Raw genomic sequence first — 18,103 nt, forward strand, 5'->3', positions numbered from 1 at the left:
GAATAGGTGTTGAAAATGTTGAACTCAAATTTACTGATGGAATACCAGACTACTGCAATGCGCGTATAACATTACGAGATATACATGCTGTATTTGAGGGATACCAGAAGCAGCTATTTTCGAAATACTGTAGTTCTGCTGCACCGTTTAAAAAAGAATGAACTTATTGTTTTCCATGCTGATTGCAATTGTATATCATGAATAAACAAATATATTTATAATCTTAAATTTCTGTTGACAAAAATGTCACATACGTTAATGCATGTTAGTATACATTTACATACGTTAATGTATGTGACATTCTTCCCTTGAAATATACCACTTGGAGTTCTTTCTATTGTGTAGTCGTTGTAGCTCAGTTGGTAAGGTGACTGCGCTGTAGTGGCTACACACACATATTATTTATCGTATAAACGTCTATTGCATGCCAGTACCTAGCACAGCAAGTATCATGGCAGACTGGGTGAAGCACCTCGGCCGCAAGGACTTTGTTGTAGGTGACTGGTCCTGTGATGATGACCAAGACCAGAAGACCAATAAGAAGAAGAATGGAGCACTCCTTCTTGACGCATACGAGCGATGATTGTAAGTCCTTCCAACTGTGGTCAGACAAATGTCCTCATGGCTCTGGTAACACACATAGACGGAGTCCGCTTCGAGCACCTTTTCGTCTTCTCCAAAACTCTTTCAACCCAAAGTACCAGTTACTGCAGAAAATATTGAAATGGTTCAAATGGCTCTGAGCACTATGGGACTCAACTGCTGAGGTCATTAGTCCCCTAGAACTTAGAACTAGTTAAACCTAACTAACCTAAGGACATCACACACATCCATGCCCGAGGCAGGATTCGAACCTGCGACCGTAGCGGTCTCGCGGTTCCAGACTGCAGCGCCAGAACCGCGCGGCCACTTCGGCCGGCAGAAAATATTAGATGGGGTTGATGGTGTAACGTACAGAGCATTCAGTGAAAGCGACGACATCCGCCCACCTGAAGAGGTGAAGCCTAACACTGTCTTCGTATTTGATGATGTGGCTGTTGAAAAGCAGGATCAAATCCGTAGATATTTCTGCTTTGGTCGTCATATGCGTGTTGACGTATTTTATCTGAGTCAGACATATTCCAGAATCCCAAAACAGTTGATGAGGGATAACGCCAACCTCATTATAGCCTTCAAACAAGACAATCTCAATTTAAAACACATTTACCAGGCTCATGTAGGGACCCACATGTCATACAATGAATTTGTAAAGATATCTGCTGATTGTTGGAACCACTCACAATACCGGTTTCTCGTTATTGATAAAAGTCGGAAACTGAATGACGGTAGGTATAGTCGGAACTTCCCAAGAGTTTCTCCATACAGAAACGTACAAAACAGCTGAGTTCGTCAGTTGACACTACACCACGGTGAAATTCGCACGTATGGCGGACGCTCAGTCTGAGAGGTTAGGTGTGCATAGACAGAATCCTCGCATGTACACCGATATGAAATCTAAGAATCTTGAGGGAAGACTCGGTAAGGTTGTAAAGGAATTAAAGGACAGTCAGAAACTTCTTGCGCTTAAGCAAAATCGGCTAGAGAATAGAATTAGCGCAATTGAGGGAAAGATAAAAACTGAGGTAGTTGTTATTGAAGAATGAGGTGTAGGAAACAACAAGAAGAAGAACAACAACAAATCATATACAAAAACCACGTGATATGCAGAGTTCTGACTAGTATGCTCCGAGATGTCGACAAAGCATAAAGTCATTCAGGTACGCAAAGCAGTTCGAGAGAAATTACGTTTGCTGAGGATGGGACATATGAATCACGAGCAAACACTACATCTACATCTACATCTACATCCATACTCCGCAAGCCACCTGACGGTGTGTGGCGGAGGGTACCTTCAGTACCTCTATCGGTTCTCCCTTCTATTCCAGTCTCGTATTGTTCGTGGAAAGAAGGATTGTCGGTATGCCTCTGTGTGGGCTCTAATCTCTCTGATTTTATCCTCATGGTCTCTTCGCGAGATATACGTAGGAGGGAGCAATATACTGCTTGACTCTTCGGTGAAGGTATGTTCTCGAAACTTTGACAAAAGCCCGTACCGAGCTACTGAGCGTCTCTCCTGCAGAGTCTTCCATTGGAGTTTATCTATCATCTCCGTAACGCTTTCGCGATTACTAAATGATCCTGTAACGAAGCGCGCTGCTCTCAGTTGGATCTTCTCTATGTCTTGTATCAACCCTATCTGGTACGGATCCCACACTGCTGAGCAGTATTCAAGCAGTGGGCGAACAAGCGAGGAACTTTTAAACCTGTTACCAAATCTATCGGTAATATGGCTTCACATGATAATGATCCAACCGCAGAATTCACCAACCAGTATGAGGCGGGTAAGATATATTTAACATTTGGTGTCAGCAGGCAGAGACCGTACAAGACAGGCTCTCAAACTATAAGTTTATCAGGTAGCACAATACGCATCAGTGATACAGAGTTTAATAGAACACCTGTACTAATGAATCTAATCATCCTAAGGCCCTCAAAAAACTTAAAATTACCAATGACCGCAAAGGGTATGGTGAAATACTACAATTGACTGAGCTGTACAAAAATTCTGATGGAGCACTGAGAAACACGCAAAACTCTAAATACACAACCATTATACAACCTTTACTGAATGAGCAACCTAAGAGCATTGGTGAGGGTGTAGACTTTCAGCATAAAGGCATGAGCAATCAACTCGCGCAGTATATACTACATAACAATGAGCCGGATGAACTAATAGACAAACTTCGACTGTTGATGGCTTTGGCTGCCATGGGCAATACAGCTCATTCGATTGAGGTTGTTTCTATAATACTAAAATGTCGACTGTCACGGCCGGAAATGTCATGTCCATTATAATTATCCAGGCTGTCATGCCGTGGTCAGTTGATGAATTCTGTGTCAATTCCCAACGTTTCGTCGCCGTCTGCGAAGGACATTTTCAAGGGGGTCTGTAGCTCGACGGGAGGTCCAACACTGACTGCCGCTAAATTCCGTGTCCACGCGCTCCTGCGCCGAGGCGTGACGTCACGTGTTTTGAAAACGTCAGTGCAGTTGGCCGCTATCCGCTGCCTTCGATCGCCGTTGCCATCACCCAGTAGTGGACGGGTGGTACACATCTTCTTCAACACCAGCATCCATATACCGTTTAATTTCAGGCCCTCCTCCTTACGATTGAAATTATTAGGGTGTCTGGCGATTTCGATTGCCTCCCTGTGGAGTCTTTCGTAATATCCGCTTGTGGCCGCTAGTACTTGAGTCTCCTCGAAACGAATATGGTGGTTACCTGGCTGGAAAGCATGCTCCGCAACAGCTGATCGTTCCGTTTCTCCTCTTCTACAATTGCCCTTGTGCTCTTCCAAACGTTTTGAAATAGTTCTTTTAGTGTTACCCACATAAACATCTCCAAAGCTGCATAGGATTCTATACACTCCAGCTTTTTCCAATGGTTTGCGAGCGTCCTTGGCAGGCTTAAGGCTTTCCTGTATCTTCCTGGTGGGCTTGTAAATTACAGTAATATTCCGCTGCATCAAGATCCTCCCTATTCTTTCCGTTACATTTTTAACAAACGCCAGGAAAACCTTAGATTTTGCAGTAGCCTGTACGTCACTATGGTTTCTGCGTGGCTGTCTCAATGCACGTTTTATTTCGGCGGACGAATATCCGTTCTTCATTAGTTCATTGTGGAGATGTTCCATCTCAGCGTCAAGCAACTCAGGTTCACAAATATTTCATCAGCAGGCAGAGTGGTCCAGCCGGAGGACATATTGGTCAGCTTCGATGTGGTGTCGCAGTTTACCATGGTTACACTTAATGATGTATTGGAACAGCTGGATTGAATTTTTTCTGCCGATATTTCAGAACTGTTTAGATGTTGTTTGACGACTACATACTTCAAGTGGAATGAACAGTTTTATGAACAAACGGATGACGCGGCTATCGGAAGGCCCCTAAGTCCCGTAATTGCAAACTTCTTTATGGAGAAATTCGAAGAACAGGCCTTAGGTGCTGCCAGCAAGAAACCAAATGTATAGTTCCGATATGCGGATGACACGTTTGTGTTGTGAAGACAGCGGACACGGAATTTAGCGGCAGCCAGTAGCGAGCCAATGGGTGTGTTGGACCTTCCATCGAGCTACAGACCCCTCGAAGATATCCTCCGCAGACGGGGACGAAACTTTGGGAATTGACACATAATTCATCAACCGACCACGGCATTGGAAGGAGATTCTACTAATACAACGTGGTGCCTACTATATTGATAATTTAAACAAAGTCTTAAAACAGTCAAGAAAAGGTATTGAACTACAGACAAACATTAATATCGTTAAATCTGAAATATGGACAGAGAGTGCTTCGATCGACTTTAGACAGAGAGATTCAATAGGTCCACTACTAGGTTTTGCAAAGGATTGTGTTTTGCTGAAGGACGCCAGTAAATCTTATGCATCGGATCAAGCCATAGATATACTTCCAGTCACCACAATCCACATTGAGTGCAATATTGCCACAAACTCATTATCTCAATGATAAGTTGATTCACTCAATTTACGGATTCTTCCCTACAGTCGGTACTGGGTATAAAATAGTTCAAGCCCCCACAAACGCTGTATATCTCCCACTGACAGTTCAGACATTGGATTACCTAGAACTGTGTACTGTTGACCAGAATAATCAGCTTGTTAACTTCCGAGGAGAAGAGATCATTGTACACATGCATCTAAGGTGAGATGGGAGTAAGGTATAAAGGTAGCACACCGAGCTCACAACCCGTATGTGTATTGTGGAAGCGCAAGGTGATGACATGCCTTAATTACGAATTCCTCATTTCAGCAGGTTTCAAACCGCAAAATGACGTCGCTCAACGTAACTCAGTCAGTAGAGTATGATGGTTGAATTATACGTCACGAATACCACTCACACAAACCCTACACTTCAAGCACATTTAAGAAAAATGATGAAATTAGGATTGTTATCCAGCTTCAGGACGCAGTAACATTGCCTTGCAAGAGCTTCCTATATCTGGACTGCACATTTAAGAAAGCTGACGGCACTGTGGTGACGCTCACGTGAAATGCTCTAGGATTCCTGTTTCAAGAAATACGTTACTAACTTAACAGTGTCGAAATCGACCGCACACTCAATGTCGGCATAACGTCAACCCTTAAGACAGAGGTTTCAGTCTCAGCCTCTGATTCAAACAGCTTGGAAAACGCGGGATGGTGCATAGATGCGCCGATTTACCGCATGCGTGCCACGAAAAATGTCTATGGTTTATTTTGAGGACATGCAGCAAATTATTATGAACACTAAACAGGAGCTTATTTTGGTGCGGAGTGCAAGCGACGCGAGTTCATTCTTTCAAACAGCTGCAGAGACTGTTCAAATCAAGATTAATCGAAAATGCCTCACATCACTGTTGCTGACGAGGAACGCTTCAAGCTCTTAAAAGTTCTGATTGCTGGCACCTGTCTACCACTAACCTTCCGATCATGGGGACTTTTTGAATAACCAGTCCTACCTACAGCACCAACACATACTTTGGCTATTAAAACATCAGTGCAGTTGGAAACACCTCGACTGATCATAAGCGCATTTCAAACTCAAAGGCGTGCTAATGTATCAAAGGACTCAACTGAATTTGACCACTGCAAGTTACCTAACGCCAGAGTCTACCTGAATTCCGAATACTACATCTACAGTGCGACAGCAATGTTTACAGTCTGGCATTTGACATGTGTGCGAGATTCCGAGCATCTTACTACGAAGGCATTGAAAATGAAGGATGCCTGATCAGTGCACAGAGTTTCACGACGCTAGCACCAATCACTGTGATTGAAACAGAAGGGGATAATTAAAACAGGGTCTGTAGATGTACAGATTGAATCTGAATCTTCAACAAACTTACCAGATCACACTGCAGCATATGCTCTAGTTGTGCATGATCGTGTTGTTAACTACTGCTCACTCACTGGTGTGGTGCAACGAGTTGTATAAATTAAAGGCGCTCTGCTAGCTCTCAAGCAGATCACGATGTTACCCCACAGTGTGAGGATTGTAGCTGACGTTCAAGGACTTTACTATGATGAACACAGGGATGCGTAATTAAAGACTGCGCATTAATAGCATTCACACAAAGTGATGGAATAATAGGAACATTTGCATCGATAGTTGCATCGCCGAAACCATTCGAGGAAGTGAAGTGCATTAAAACATGTAGAAGTGCAATGTGGTTAACAAACTTCTATCATGGAATTCACTGGGATGACCCTGGCACGTCTTATAAAGATTTGGTGCAAATGCTCCGAGTATTTGATCACAAGGAGACAATCATCTACATTAAAGGCGATTCGAAGATTACCTGGCTCCGTGGTATATTTAAATTTGTTTCTATTCAAGACCTGGAATTGTACGGATGTCCATCTATCCATCGACTGAAGAACATTTACCAAACAATTGGTTTTGGATCTGCATATGAGAATGTAAAATTACTTTTAAGTTGGATTACAAATAAATAACCATTTATAAAATTTGCTCTTTTTCTTTCTTTCTATAGCACCCAATGTCTGTAGAATGCAAGTTTATTGAGGGATATTGTATACGAAGCGAATTCCAATGGAACTGTCTGAGACGCGTACGACAGCCTCGATGTGCTGAGTAACGTTACCTGAGTCAATAACAGACCAGCTCTCACCGGGGCGGTGCATCAGATGCTAGCTGGGCAGCTGCTGGCGCCCGGCCTGACCGCCGGACCAAGTCCAGCACGTGTCATTCAGAAATGATTCGTTTTTAAAGCAGCAAACCGTATAGGTCTGTGCAATTCAATGTGGCTGTATCCACGTCTTGTAGACACACAAATATACAGTTATAATATTTTTTTAATAAAAAGAATTATCATTATTGAGGAGTGAAATAATAACAAAATTAGACAGTTTTACAATAAAATAGTAAGTCAATTTATTACTGAATTCAGAATTCTTTTTAACACTGTTTGCGAAATATCAGTTTACAGTAACATGATTCAGTTTTCACATTTATATATGAGTTTACAGATACATCACTGGTTTTTGACAAAAAATATCAACCTTATGCTGTTTGCAGATAGGTGTTTAACATTTTGCATTATTGAGAAATATAAGCATTCTCCTCACATAAAATTACAAGTAATGCAGAAATACTACAACCTAATTACACTATCTTATAAGGTAAATACTATCGCTAGTGAAGCTCCACCCCCCCCCCCCAAAAAAAAGGAATACACTTTTGACTAAAGGCGAACATAGTTACTTCAAGTGGGTGGCTCTAAAACATTTTCCACTACCACAAGCAAATGAAAATATATTTCTCTGAAGTAAGTGGTTCTAAACATTTTCCACTACAAGAACAAGGTGAACATATACATACATATATATATATATATATATATCCTACATGAGAGAGAGTAAGTACGCTACATGAGAGAGAGTAAGTCTATTTCCTTTCACGATAGTCAACATAATCATCTTTAGAGATGCAGCAACTTTTTAGATAATTAAGATAATTCTGATTTATTGTTCCATCTCAGTTGCACATTTTTAATTGGATTGCTTGTTTTGATCACTCTGGATCATCTTCATATTTAAGTAGTTGGGTGAGCAACCTGTCGTGTCTACTCAGAACCACATATGATCCAGAGTGATTGAAACATGTAATCTAGTTTAAAATGTGTAACTGAGATGGAACTATAAATGAGAATTGTTTTAATCTATTTCCTTTGCCCTTCAGTACTTTATCATTGCCTTTTGAATCTTGCCAGATGTACTTTCTGGTGTGATTTTTATTGAGCCAGATCTCACCAAGATAAATAATAGGGTGACAAACGTGTGGTTCCTGAAGAGGGGCAGCAGCCTTTTCAGTAGTTGCAAGGGCAACAGTCTGCATGATTGACTGATCTGGCCTTGTAACAATAACCAAAACGGCCTTGCTGTGCTGGTACTGCGAACGGCTGAAAGCAAGGGGAAACTATGGCCGTAATTTTTCCCGAGGGCATGCAGCTTTACTGTATGATTAAATGATGATGGCGTCCTCTTGGGTAAAATATTCCGGAGGTAAAATAGTCCCGCATTCGGATCTCCGGGCGGGGACTACTCAAGAGGATGTCGTTATCAGGAGAAAGAAAACTGGCGTTCTACGGATCGGAGCGTGGAATGTCAGATCCCTTAATCGGGCAGGTAGGTTAGAGAATTTAAAAAGGGAAATGGATAGGTTAAAGTTAGATATAGTGGGAATTAGTGAAGTTCGGTGGCAGGAGGAACAAGACTTCTGGTCAGGTGACTACAGGGTTATAAACACAAAGTCAAATAGGGGTAATGCAGGAGTAGGTTTAATAATGAATAGGAAAATAGGAATGCGGGTAAGCTACTACAAACAGCATAGTGAACGCATTATTGTGGCCAAGATAGATACGAAGCCCACACCTACTACAGTAGTACAAGTTTACATGCCAACTAGCTCTGCAGATGACGAAGAAATTGAAGAAATGTATGATGAAATAAAAGAAATTATTCAGATAGTGAAGGGAGACGAAAATTTAATAGTCATTGGTGACTGGAATTCGAGTGTAGGAAAAGGGAGAGAAGGAAACGTAGTAGGTGACTATGGATTGGGGCTAAGAAATGAAACAGGAAGCCGCCTGATAGAATTTTGCACAGAGCACAACTTAACCATAGCTAACACTTGGTTTAAGAATCATGATAGAAGGTTGTACACATGGAAGAACCCTGGAGATACTAAAAGGTATCAGATAGATTATATAATGGTAAGACACAGATTTAGGAACCAGGTTTTAAATTGTAAGACATTTCCAGGGGCAGATGTGGACTCTGACCACAATCTATTGGTTATGAACTGTAGATTAAAACTGAAGATACTGCAAAAAGGTGGGAATTTAAGGAGATGGGACCTGGATAAACTGAAAGAACCAGAGGTTGTACAGAGTTTAAGAGAGAGCATAAGGGAACAACTGACAGGAATGGGGGAAAGAAATACAGTAGAAGAAGAATGGGTAGCTTTGAGGGGTGAAGTAGTGAAGGCAGCAGAGGATCAAGTAGGTAAAATGACGAGGGCTAGTAGAAATCCTTGGGTAACAGAAGAAATATTGAATTTAATTGATGAAAGGAGAAAATATAAAAATGCAGTAAATGAAGCAGGCAAAAAGAAATACAAACGTCTCAAAAATGAGATCGACAGGAAGTGCAAAATGGCTAAGCAGGGATGGCTAGAGGACAAATGTAAGGATGTAGAGGCTTATCTCACTCGGGGTAAGATAGATACTGCCTACAGGAAAATTAAAGAGACCTTTGGACATAAGAGAACCACTTGTATGAACATCAAGAGCTCAGATGGAAACCCAGTTATAAGCAAAGAAGGGAAAGCAGAAAGGTGGAAGGAGTATATAGAGGGCCTATACAAGGGCGATGTACTTGAGGACAATATTATGGAAATGGAAGAGGATGTAGATGAAGATGAAATGGGAGATACGATACTGCGTGAAGAGTTTGACAGAGCACTGAAAGACCTGAGTCGAAACAAGGCCCCCGGAGTAGACAACATTCCAGTAGAACTACTGACGGCCTTGGCAGAGCCAGTCCTGACAAAACTCTACCATCTGGTGAGCAAGATGTATGAGACAGGCGAAATACCCTCAGACTTCAAGAAGAATATAATAATTCCAATCCCAAAGAAAGCAGGTGTTGACAGATGTGAAAATTACCGAACAATCAGTTTAATAAGCCACAGCTGCAAAATACTAACACGAATTCTTTACAGACGAATGGAAAAACTAGTAGAAGCCGACCTCGGGGAAGATCAGTTTGGATTCCGTAGAAATACTGGAACACGTGAGGCAATACTGACCTTACGACTTATCTTAGAAGAAAGATTAAGGAAAGGCAAACCTACTTTTCTAGCATTTGTAGACTTAGAGAAAGCTTTTGACAATGTTGACTGGAATACTCTCTTTCAAATTCTAAAGGTGGCAGGGGTAAAATACAGGGAGCGAAAGGCTATTTACAATTTGTACAGAAACCAGATGACAGTTATAAGAGTCGAGGGATATGAAAGGGAAGCAGTGGTTGGGAAGGGAGTGAGACAGGGTTGTAGCCTCTCCCCGATGTTATTCAATCTGTATATTGAGCAAGCAGTAAAGGAAACAAAAGAAAAATTCGGAGTAGGTATTAAAATCATTGGAGAAGAAATAAAAAATATGAGGTTCGCCGATGACATTGTAATTCTGTCAGAGACAGCAAAGGACTTGGAAGAGCAGTTGAACGGAATGGACAGTGTCTTGAAGGGAGGATATAAGATGAACATCAACAAAAGCAAAACGAGGATAATGGAATGTAGTCGAATTAAGTCGGGTGATGTTGAGGGTATTAGATTAGGAAATGAGACACTTAAAGTAGTAAAGGAGTTTTGCTATTTGGGGAGCAAAATAACTGATGATGGTCGAAGTAGAGAGGATATAAAATGTAGACTGGCAATGGCAAGGAAAGCGTTTCTGAAGAAGAGAAATTTATTAACATCGAGTATAGATTTAAGTGTCAGGAAGTCATTTCTGAAAGTATTTGTATGGAGTGTAGCCATGTATGGATGTGAAACATGGACGGTAAATAGTTTGGACAAGAAGAGAATAGAAGCTTTCGAAATGTGGTGCTACAGAAGAATGCTGAAGATTAGATGGGTAGATCACATAACTAATGAGGAAGTATTGAATAGGATTGGGGAGAAGAGAAGTTTGTGGCACAACTTGACCAGAAGAAGGGATCGGTTGGTAGGTCATGTTCTGAGGCATCAAGGGATCACCAATTTAGTATTGGAGGGCAGCGTGGAGGGTAATAATCGTAGGGGGAGACCAAGAGACGAATACACTAAGCAGATTCAGAAGGATGTAGGTTGCAGTAGGTACTGGGAGATGAAGAAGCTTGCACAGGATAGAGTAGCATGGAGAGCTGCATCAAACCAGTCTCAGGACTGAAGACCACAACAACAACAACAACACACACACACATATATATATATATATATATATATATATATATATATATATATATATATATATATATATATATATATATATATATTTCATTGAAGTCGATGGATCCAAACATTTTTCCACTATAACAAGGAAGTGAACATATATAAAAAATTTAATTGGTGGAACTCACAAACTTACAACTAGTTCTGACTGGATGTCTAGCGGTAGGTGAAACTTACAAACAAAAATCTAACCTCTATAACCAGTCACACGGAAGCATATATGAATTGCAAAAAGTTTATTTTTTTCCCTCATATAGAAGGTACAAATAAGTGAGAGAATTTATATTTTGTTCATATATTACGTACTCATACTGGTCAAAAATACTTACATAAATACACTTTGTTTGAGTTTTTAAATTTTTTTCATTTTTTCATTTTCTTTCAAAAAATAATTAATATATATATTTACATACACATAAACGTAACACAGGCTCCCACACTCATTCACACACTCAGACATAAACAGAAGCACGCAAAGTGATACACACCACGCAACACTCTCATCCATTATTTACACTATGATAAAAGAGGCATATTATTTCCGTACATAGCCCCCACTCACCGCATTCACACGCTCATTCCCTCTCTATCAATCAAGCCCACCCCTACGTTCATTTCAAGTAAATAGTGTGAGTATGGGAGGGTTTCCACCCTATACTCACAAATGACTCTCTCATCATCATGAGGAGACAATCCGACTTGAGACTGTAGCACAGTGTACACCTCGTGATCGAATGCTAGTTTGTTGAGCCATGCGTAGACGAGCGCCTTGAACACTGCGACCATCCAGGCATTGCAAATAGTCCTCAACCATAAGAACACAAGATGCCATGTCTGGTATCACGAGCCGCGGAATTTGAATCTGCGCCAGACGCCGTGGACGTCGAAAAACCTTAGAGGTCTGTGCACCACTGCGACATAAGCTGTGGCCCACTTTTAGTGTGAGGGCGCCACAGTGGAACACGTGGTCCCAGCGGCCAGTAGCATACTTCAGCGCCTGCTTCGCACTCAGCCAGCGGTCTGACATCGCGTTGCGTCTCTGGACATGTCGTCTCAGACCGCGTATTGACTTCGTGTTTCTATTCCAGTGGACGTGGTTGCCTTGTTTGGTTCGTTACTCTGTTGTCTGTTCTTGTTGTGTCATAAGGTGCTTCGTTGGTCGTGTCCGTCCCCTACCGTTGTGTTGTTGTCTGGTCCCGCCGAGTTTCCGTCACTACTACCCCGCGACCGCTCCGGTCGCCGTTACAACACCATGCGCCTAACACCCATTGCCCGCCTCTGAGTGCCCCTGTACATTGTACGATATGCATACATTTTGGACCTCAATCCCACAAACTCTACAATTGGTAAACCATTTGACTTGTCTTTCATGAGACCAATAACCTTATTGTTCTGAGGAACAATAACATAACGATTATTGGCCCCATAAGAAGACATATCGAATTCTTTACCGTTGCACCTAATTGCTTCATATGGATTGCAGTTCTTGATCCAGTAGATAAAGCTGTCTGTATCCATATAAAGTACCTTTGGTTCACGAAATGAGGTTTCGCATACTCGTAGTGGAATCGGTACATGTAGAATTTGGAGATATCCAGTATGCACATCCCCAAATAGGCAGGCTCCATAAACTCTACTGCAGTCTTCGACATCTCCACAGCAACAAATTTTTCATTGAATATTGTGGCCTGCTTAAAATTTGGCCTGGCTATACACTTTCTCACGCCATAATGCCCTTCCCATGCGGTTCTAGTGACAATATCGCGTTCATTTCGCACATTCTGCATAGTTTTCCTGAAAATGGAATTATTCATTAATTTATAAAAGTCTTTTTCAGAATCATTACTCGCGGCCGCCCTCTTTTCGGTATTTAGTTCAACATACTCCTTCAACCGTGGGGATTTCTTGAAGGAGATTGCCTGGATGACTACAACAAGCATCGTCCCTAATCTGAGGCACTGCTGGAGGTTATGATAATGAATGATATACCCCTGCTTATCCCCAACAGTTTAGAGATGGTGCTTCCTCACGGAATTTGTTGCTCCGGACATAATGGCAAGTTGCTTGTCTCTCCATGCAAATTATAAGGGTATGCAATGTCTGCCTCAAGCACATACCCTACATCAGAATCAGCCACAAGACCCATTATTTGTCCACCTAATCCCTTCAATTCATCTTCAGGCAGCCACCTAAACCCACCAACCGGCAGTGGAAGCACCATGGCGTGCACATATAAGTTGATAACATCTAAGTGCAAAATGTAACTAGAATCAAGGGATGCATTGAACTCGACGCCCATCTGCGGGTTATTTGCCGTGGCGTGCATGTGAACACATTGACAAAGTCCCCCACGGATCCCTCGCTCAAAAAAATAGAAGCATTGTAGGATCAGTCAAAAGTTCAATGCCGCGGCCCGTTTTTTGGAGCATATAGTCCCAGGACAACCCAGGTGCCGTGTAATAAAAGGCGGGGTCCAGAGAGTACGTGGTCATACACACACTCCACAACTTTACGAAAACATCTGCAAGCAAACGCACGTCCGTGCCCATGTATAACCTTGCATATTCTCCCAAATTGGGTATGTTGAATTCCCGCCAGACATTCACGGCATGCTCATAATCTGTGGTGGTTATGGGATCGCCTGTAAGAGTATTGGTAAAAACAGATATGTCGGGAAGCTTGGTTTCGTTGAGTTTTGCCATACTATCAAAATACTCGTATGGGAAAACTTCTTTCCTAGTCGCAAGTTGGAACTTTTCCTCATCGGGAAACGGAGATCGAGTGATACGCATGTCATTCCGAGGTAAAGTCTCAACCAGTTTCTGGAGTGATGTCTGCATAAAGCGTTAAGAGTCATGGAAGAAGAGTGTAATTTTTGGCGTCATTCGTTTTGAAAAAGAAATATACTTCTCAACATTTTCAAGGAGGACACTGACCTGATCATTCTTCTTACCGAATTGAGCCAAGTGCTCTACGAGAAAATGAGCGTCATACCCGCTCAAATTATGAAAAAAGACGGGTATGTGTCTAGGTAACTGACACATCAAGTTGCATGCGTTGTCAGCTGCACCACGGAACTTACCTATAAGGTGACAGTGGTCTCTACGGGGGGTTTCCGCTTTTCTATCTAAGGCGAGCCCACAAATATGACAATTAACCGCCTTTTTATACAATTCATCAGCTTCCGTTGATTTTGTAATGGGAATGTTGATGCTGTTGAGCCTGTCAACTTCCCTTTTTCAAGCTAAGTGAGAAGCAAACCGCTGGATCGTTCCCTACATAAGACTGATATCGGTTAAGTTTAGAATCATATGCACATTCAACTTGGAACGCTGCCACATAAGGTACGTGTTTTTGTGTGAAATTTGTGTGTGAGGCTAGGGTATTCACTTCAAAACGTGTAATAGGAGCCAGCAAGCATTCAAAATCAGCATACACAACAATAGGACAACGCCGCTCATGGTGAGCAGTTTGAAATTTGATGAAGTTGTTTTCCTCAGTGGGCATAACCACACGTACTGGGTCCTTGGAAGCACAACCTAACACATGTGTCGCTAATAACTCTTCAGAAGAAAAACAAATAAAACATCTTAAACAAATATGCTTTTTATCTCTAGTTTTTGATAGTTGGGAGGAAAGGAGTTGGGGCATGTCTTTGATCCAGACGTAGTAATTATCACCTTCAGAAAAGAGCAGCATGTTTACATGTAACTCTCGCTCACCTGCAAATTTTGAGAAACGGAGGGGGCCTACTACTGTATGCTTGTCCTGCTCATCTGACTTGCTTTTCTTCTCCAGGCCATAAACGTGAACCGATATTCCGGTATTTTGAGCCTCAAACTTACGTATGTTCTGGATTTTTAGAGGGAACTCTATTCTATCAAAGTTATACTGCCTCTTAATATCTTTGACTTTGTAACTGCCTGGACGGTGGGGATGATCTCTATAATGATACTTTCTCTCGCAAGGCACGACTGACCATGCAAAACAAGCATTATCATACCGATTTTGAACATTAATGCACGCCTTTTTCTTCTTAATATCCTCAGGGAGTTTAATATAACTGGACTCTCCATTTATTGGATCGTACACATGTATATGGATGTCGAGGTGTGGTCTACTGCTGAGCACTTTGGCGGATCCACGTACTTCCATCTCGGAAAATAGGGCGACAACAGCACTCGAGGTGGATTGTCGGTACCACTCAGCAATCGATGTGCTCCGGGAAATAACGACATTATCGCCCCATATACAGTGCAGAGTCGTTGTCTCCGCCTCACCTTGATGTTTACGTGGGTGACTCAATTCGCAGCAATTAATGGCGTTAAATCCCGGATCTTGTAGGACTTTGAGGAGCTGGGTCTCCAAGACAGGGAGGCACGCCTGTAAAAACCCGACAGAGTCGCGATACCTCCTGCCCGGATTCTCAATTCTAGTGAATGAGATTCACCCCTAGCTACTGCTGATTATTCTAAGAGGGGCATTACGCAATTCTGATCCAAATCATTATCGATAGAATTGGGGAGAGAACTACCACTAGCTACAGGATAATTTCTATTACTGCTACCACTACTACTACAGCTAGGGGTCAACCCGGTAGATAAAGGGGCCGACGATGGTGCGTGGTCATCATCTGCAGGAACGTGCACACAGTGGCGGCGGGCTTGTTCCGGGGGAGGAGGAGGGGGAGGAGGCGGCGCTGACGGCCGACTTGAAGGCCGACCTCCGACCTGCTGCGACGGCCCACGGGGTGCGTTGCTGCAGCCGCTACCTGCCTGTGGCGTGGGGGACACTTCTTCTTCTTCTTCTTCTTCTTGGTCGAGTCCAAGTGGTTGAGTCGTCCACGGACGCCAGAGGGGCTGCGGCGGTGGCGGGGGCGGAGCCTGCACGCCTCCAGCTGTTTCTGATTGGGGTTATATGAGGCTCCACATGTCTTTACGGCTGTGCGCCCTGGATTCGCACCCCCGCAGCCGCCGCTCTAGGTACACGGACTACACTGAATGATATACCTGTAACATAAATAAGAAAAAAATAGTTTAATGATTTAGATTTAAAAGAGCAATAAATAATAATAAGAGTAAATAATGGTAATTATTTGCAGTACTGTTAATCTTCAAAACTATTCACCTTCTCCGCTCTGGCTCCACGGTTTGAGCAACTCATCGCCGCATTCAACAAGGCCCCCAAACCAGTCAGGCAGGCCGAACTCCTCCTATAAAAGCTGGCTGCCCCCTGGAGCGGACGTCGTTCGACCGCCGTCGCCTTGTACGCTTTGGTCGGTGCACCCCTCCCTGTGCGCCGAATTAGGAACATCTACAAAGAAAAGACAAGAATATGAAGACTGAATGTATACAAACGGAAAACGGGTATATATATTATGCAATTATTTTGACCTAAGAACTACGGTTTTATTAGAAATGTACTTACATTCGAGCTGCGCTTGCGCCATCTCCATCTCGAGCAGCCAAAATTTGAGGGATGAAATCTAGACAGATGGAAAAGACTGAGTATAATATCGAGTATAGAAAGAAAAATGTGCAGTGACTTACATGACACAGAAATCAGCAACCCAGAATATATAGACAAAGAAGTGAAATATTTATAGAGAGCACTCGAAAACAAATATAACACGTAAGAAAAAATCTGTTAAATGTCACATCAATCTGGGTAGAATGTGCTACAAAGCAGATATAAGATAGAGACACACAAACAAAGAATCTGTCAAATGACTCAGCATTCGGTATAGAATGCGGTCCAAAACAGATATGACACGTACCACAAACATAGAATCTGTTAAATGACACAGAATTCTGTATAGAATGCGGTCCAAAACAGACACAACACAGAACACAGAGACACACGACACGAGTAAGCTCAATCTTTATAGAGAGCACTCGAATACGGACATATCACACACACTCCGTTAAAATACACAGCAATATTCATAGAGAGCGGTCAAAAACGGATACGTAGCACGTAACACAGAACATACAGAGACAGAATGCACACACAATCCGTTAAAATACACAGCAATCTTTATAGAGAGCGGTCAAAAACGGGCACATAAGAAGTAACATTGAACACACAAACATAGAATCCTTTAAAATACGCAGCAATCTTTACAGAGAGCAGTCAAAAACGGATGTAGCACTCATACACAGAGTTAAAGAGTACAAATATCGGAACACTGAATATGTACTTACCAGGTAATGGAACTTCCTCTAAGCAGAATCGTTTGCTGCTTCCACTGGCACTGTCGGTGCTGCTGGCAGATCTTGATCACTTCATATCGAAAGTTTGCTAATGACGATAAACGCGGTGGACTAAGTATAGGAGCAGAGTGAGGGCGAGTTTGGTTGTGGTCTGGTTTATATAGGTTCTATGACATAGAGTCAAGAGACTAGTGCAGCAGCGAATAGGAGAGTAGCATTCTAAAGGTTGGAGGTGGGACGTCATGAAGGACCCCAACGCCCCTAGTGAGAAAATAAGTTGTCAGTTGTTCATTGAATATCGAAGTGCTATATTAAAACTGAAATGGAATTAAGTGCTAGGGTAATTCATACGTTAGATTCAGGATGTCAGTGTTAGAATATTTAAGAAATACGTGTATGCAGGGAGCGCTCGGCCGCTCGCGGGCCTGTGACGTCAGACGACTCAAGATCGTCAGCTATCTCTCTCGCGCCGCATCACGGTGGCGGCCTCTGATGGTACGGATATGAACTAAGTCAGTTGCAGTCCAGACTCAGTGGCGAACACACGTGCTTGAAACTGGTTAAATAATAAAGAAAAGTCCACTTTTCCCGCCATTTTCCTAGGTGTGATGCATTATCATGTTGGAATTTGAACTTCCCGCCATTTATTGGATGACATCACGGTGGCGCTCTCTGGTGGCGACGATATCAACTAAGCCAGTTGGGCTCTAGAGCTCTTGGTGGACACATGTGCTTGAAATTGGTTAAATAATAAAGACATGTCCATTTTTCCAAACATT

The 18,103-nt window shown here is 42.4% G+C and overlaps 1 protein-coding gene across 3 annotated transcripts in view; it reads right to left on the reverse strand.

Moving 5' to 3' along the window:
* LOC126163955 (NAD(+) hydrolase sarm1) overlaps window positions 1–18,103 on the reverse strand; it is a 1,073,782-nt gene that overhangs the window by 931,357 nt on the left and 124,322 nt on the right. For 2 of the 3 annotated variants that reach the window (XM_049920200.1, XM_049920203.1), the window contains exon 1: window positions 16,240–16,425. The exons of the other annotated variant lie outside the window; for it this stretch is intronic. In XM_049920200.1, the coding sequence (XP_049776157.1) occupies window positions 16,240–16,425 (186 nt within the window). Of the gene's footprint in view, window positions 1–16,239; window positions 16,426–18,103 lie in introns of those variants that run through there. 3 annotated transcript variants of the gene reach the window in all.

Source organism: Schistocerca cancellata, chromosome 1 (assembly GCF_023864275.1).
Source record: "Schistocerca cancellata isolate TAMUIC-IGC-003103 chromosome 1, iqSchCanc2.1, whole genome shotgun sequence".
Lineage (NCBI taxonomy): Eukaryota > Metazoa > Arthropoda > Insecta > Orthoptera > Acrididae > Schistocerca > Schistocerca cancellata.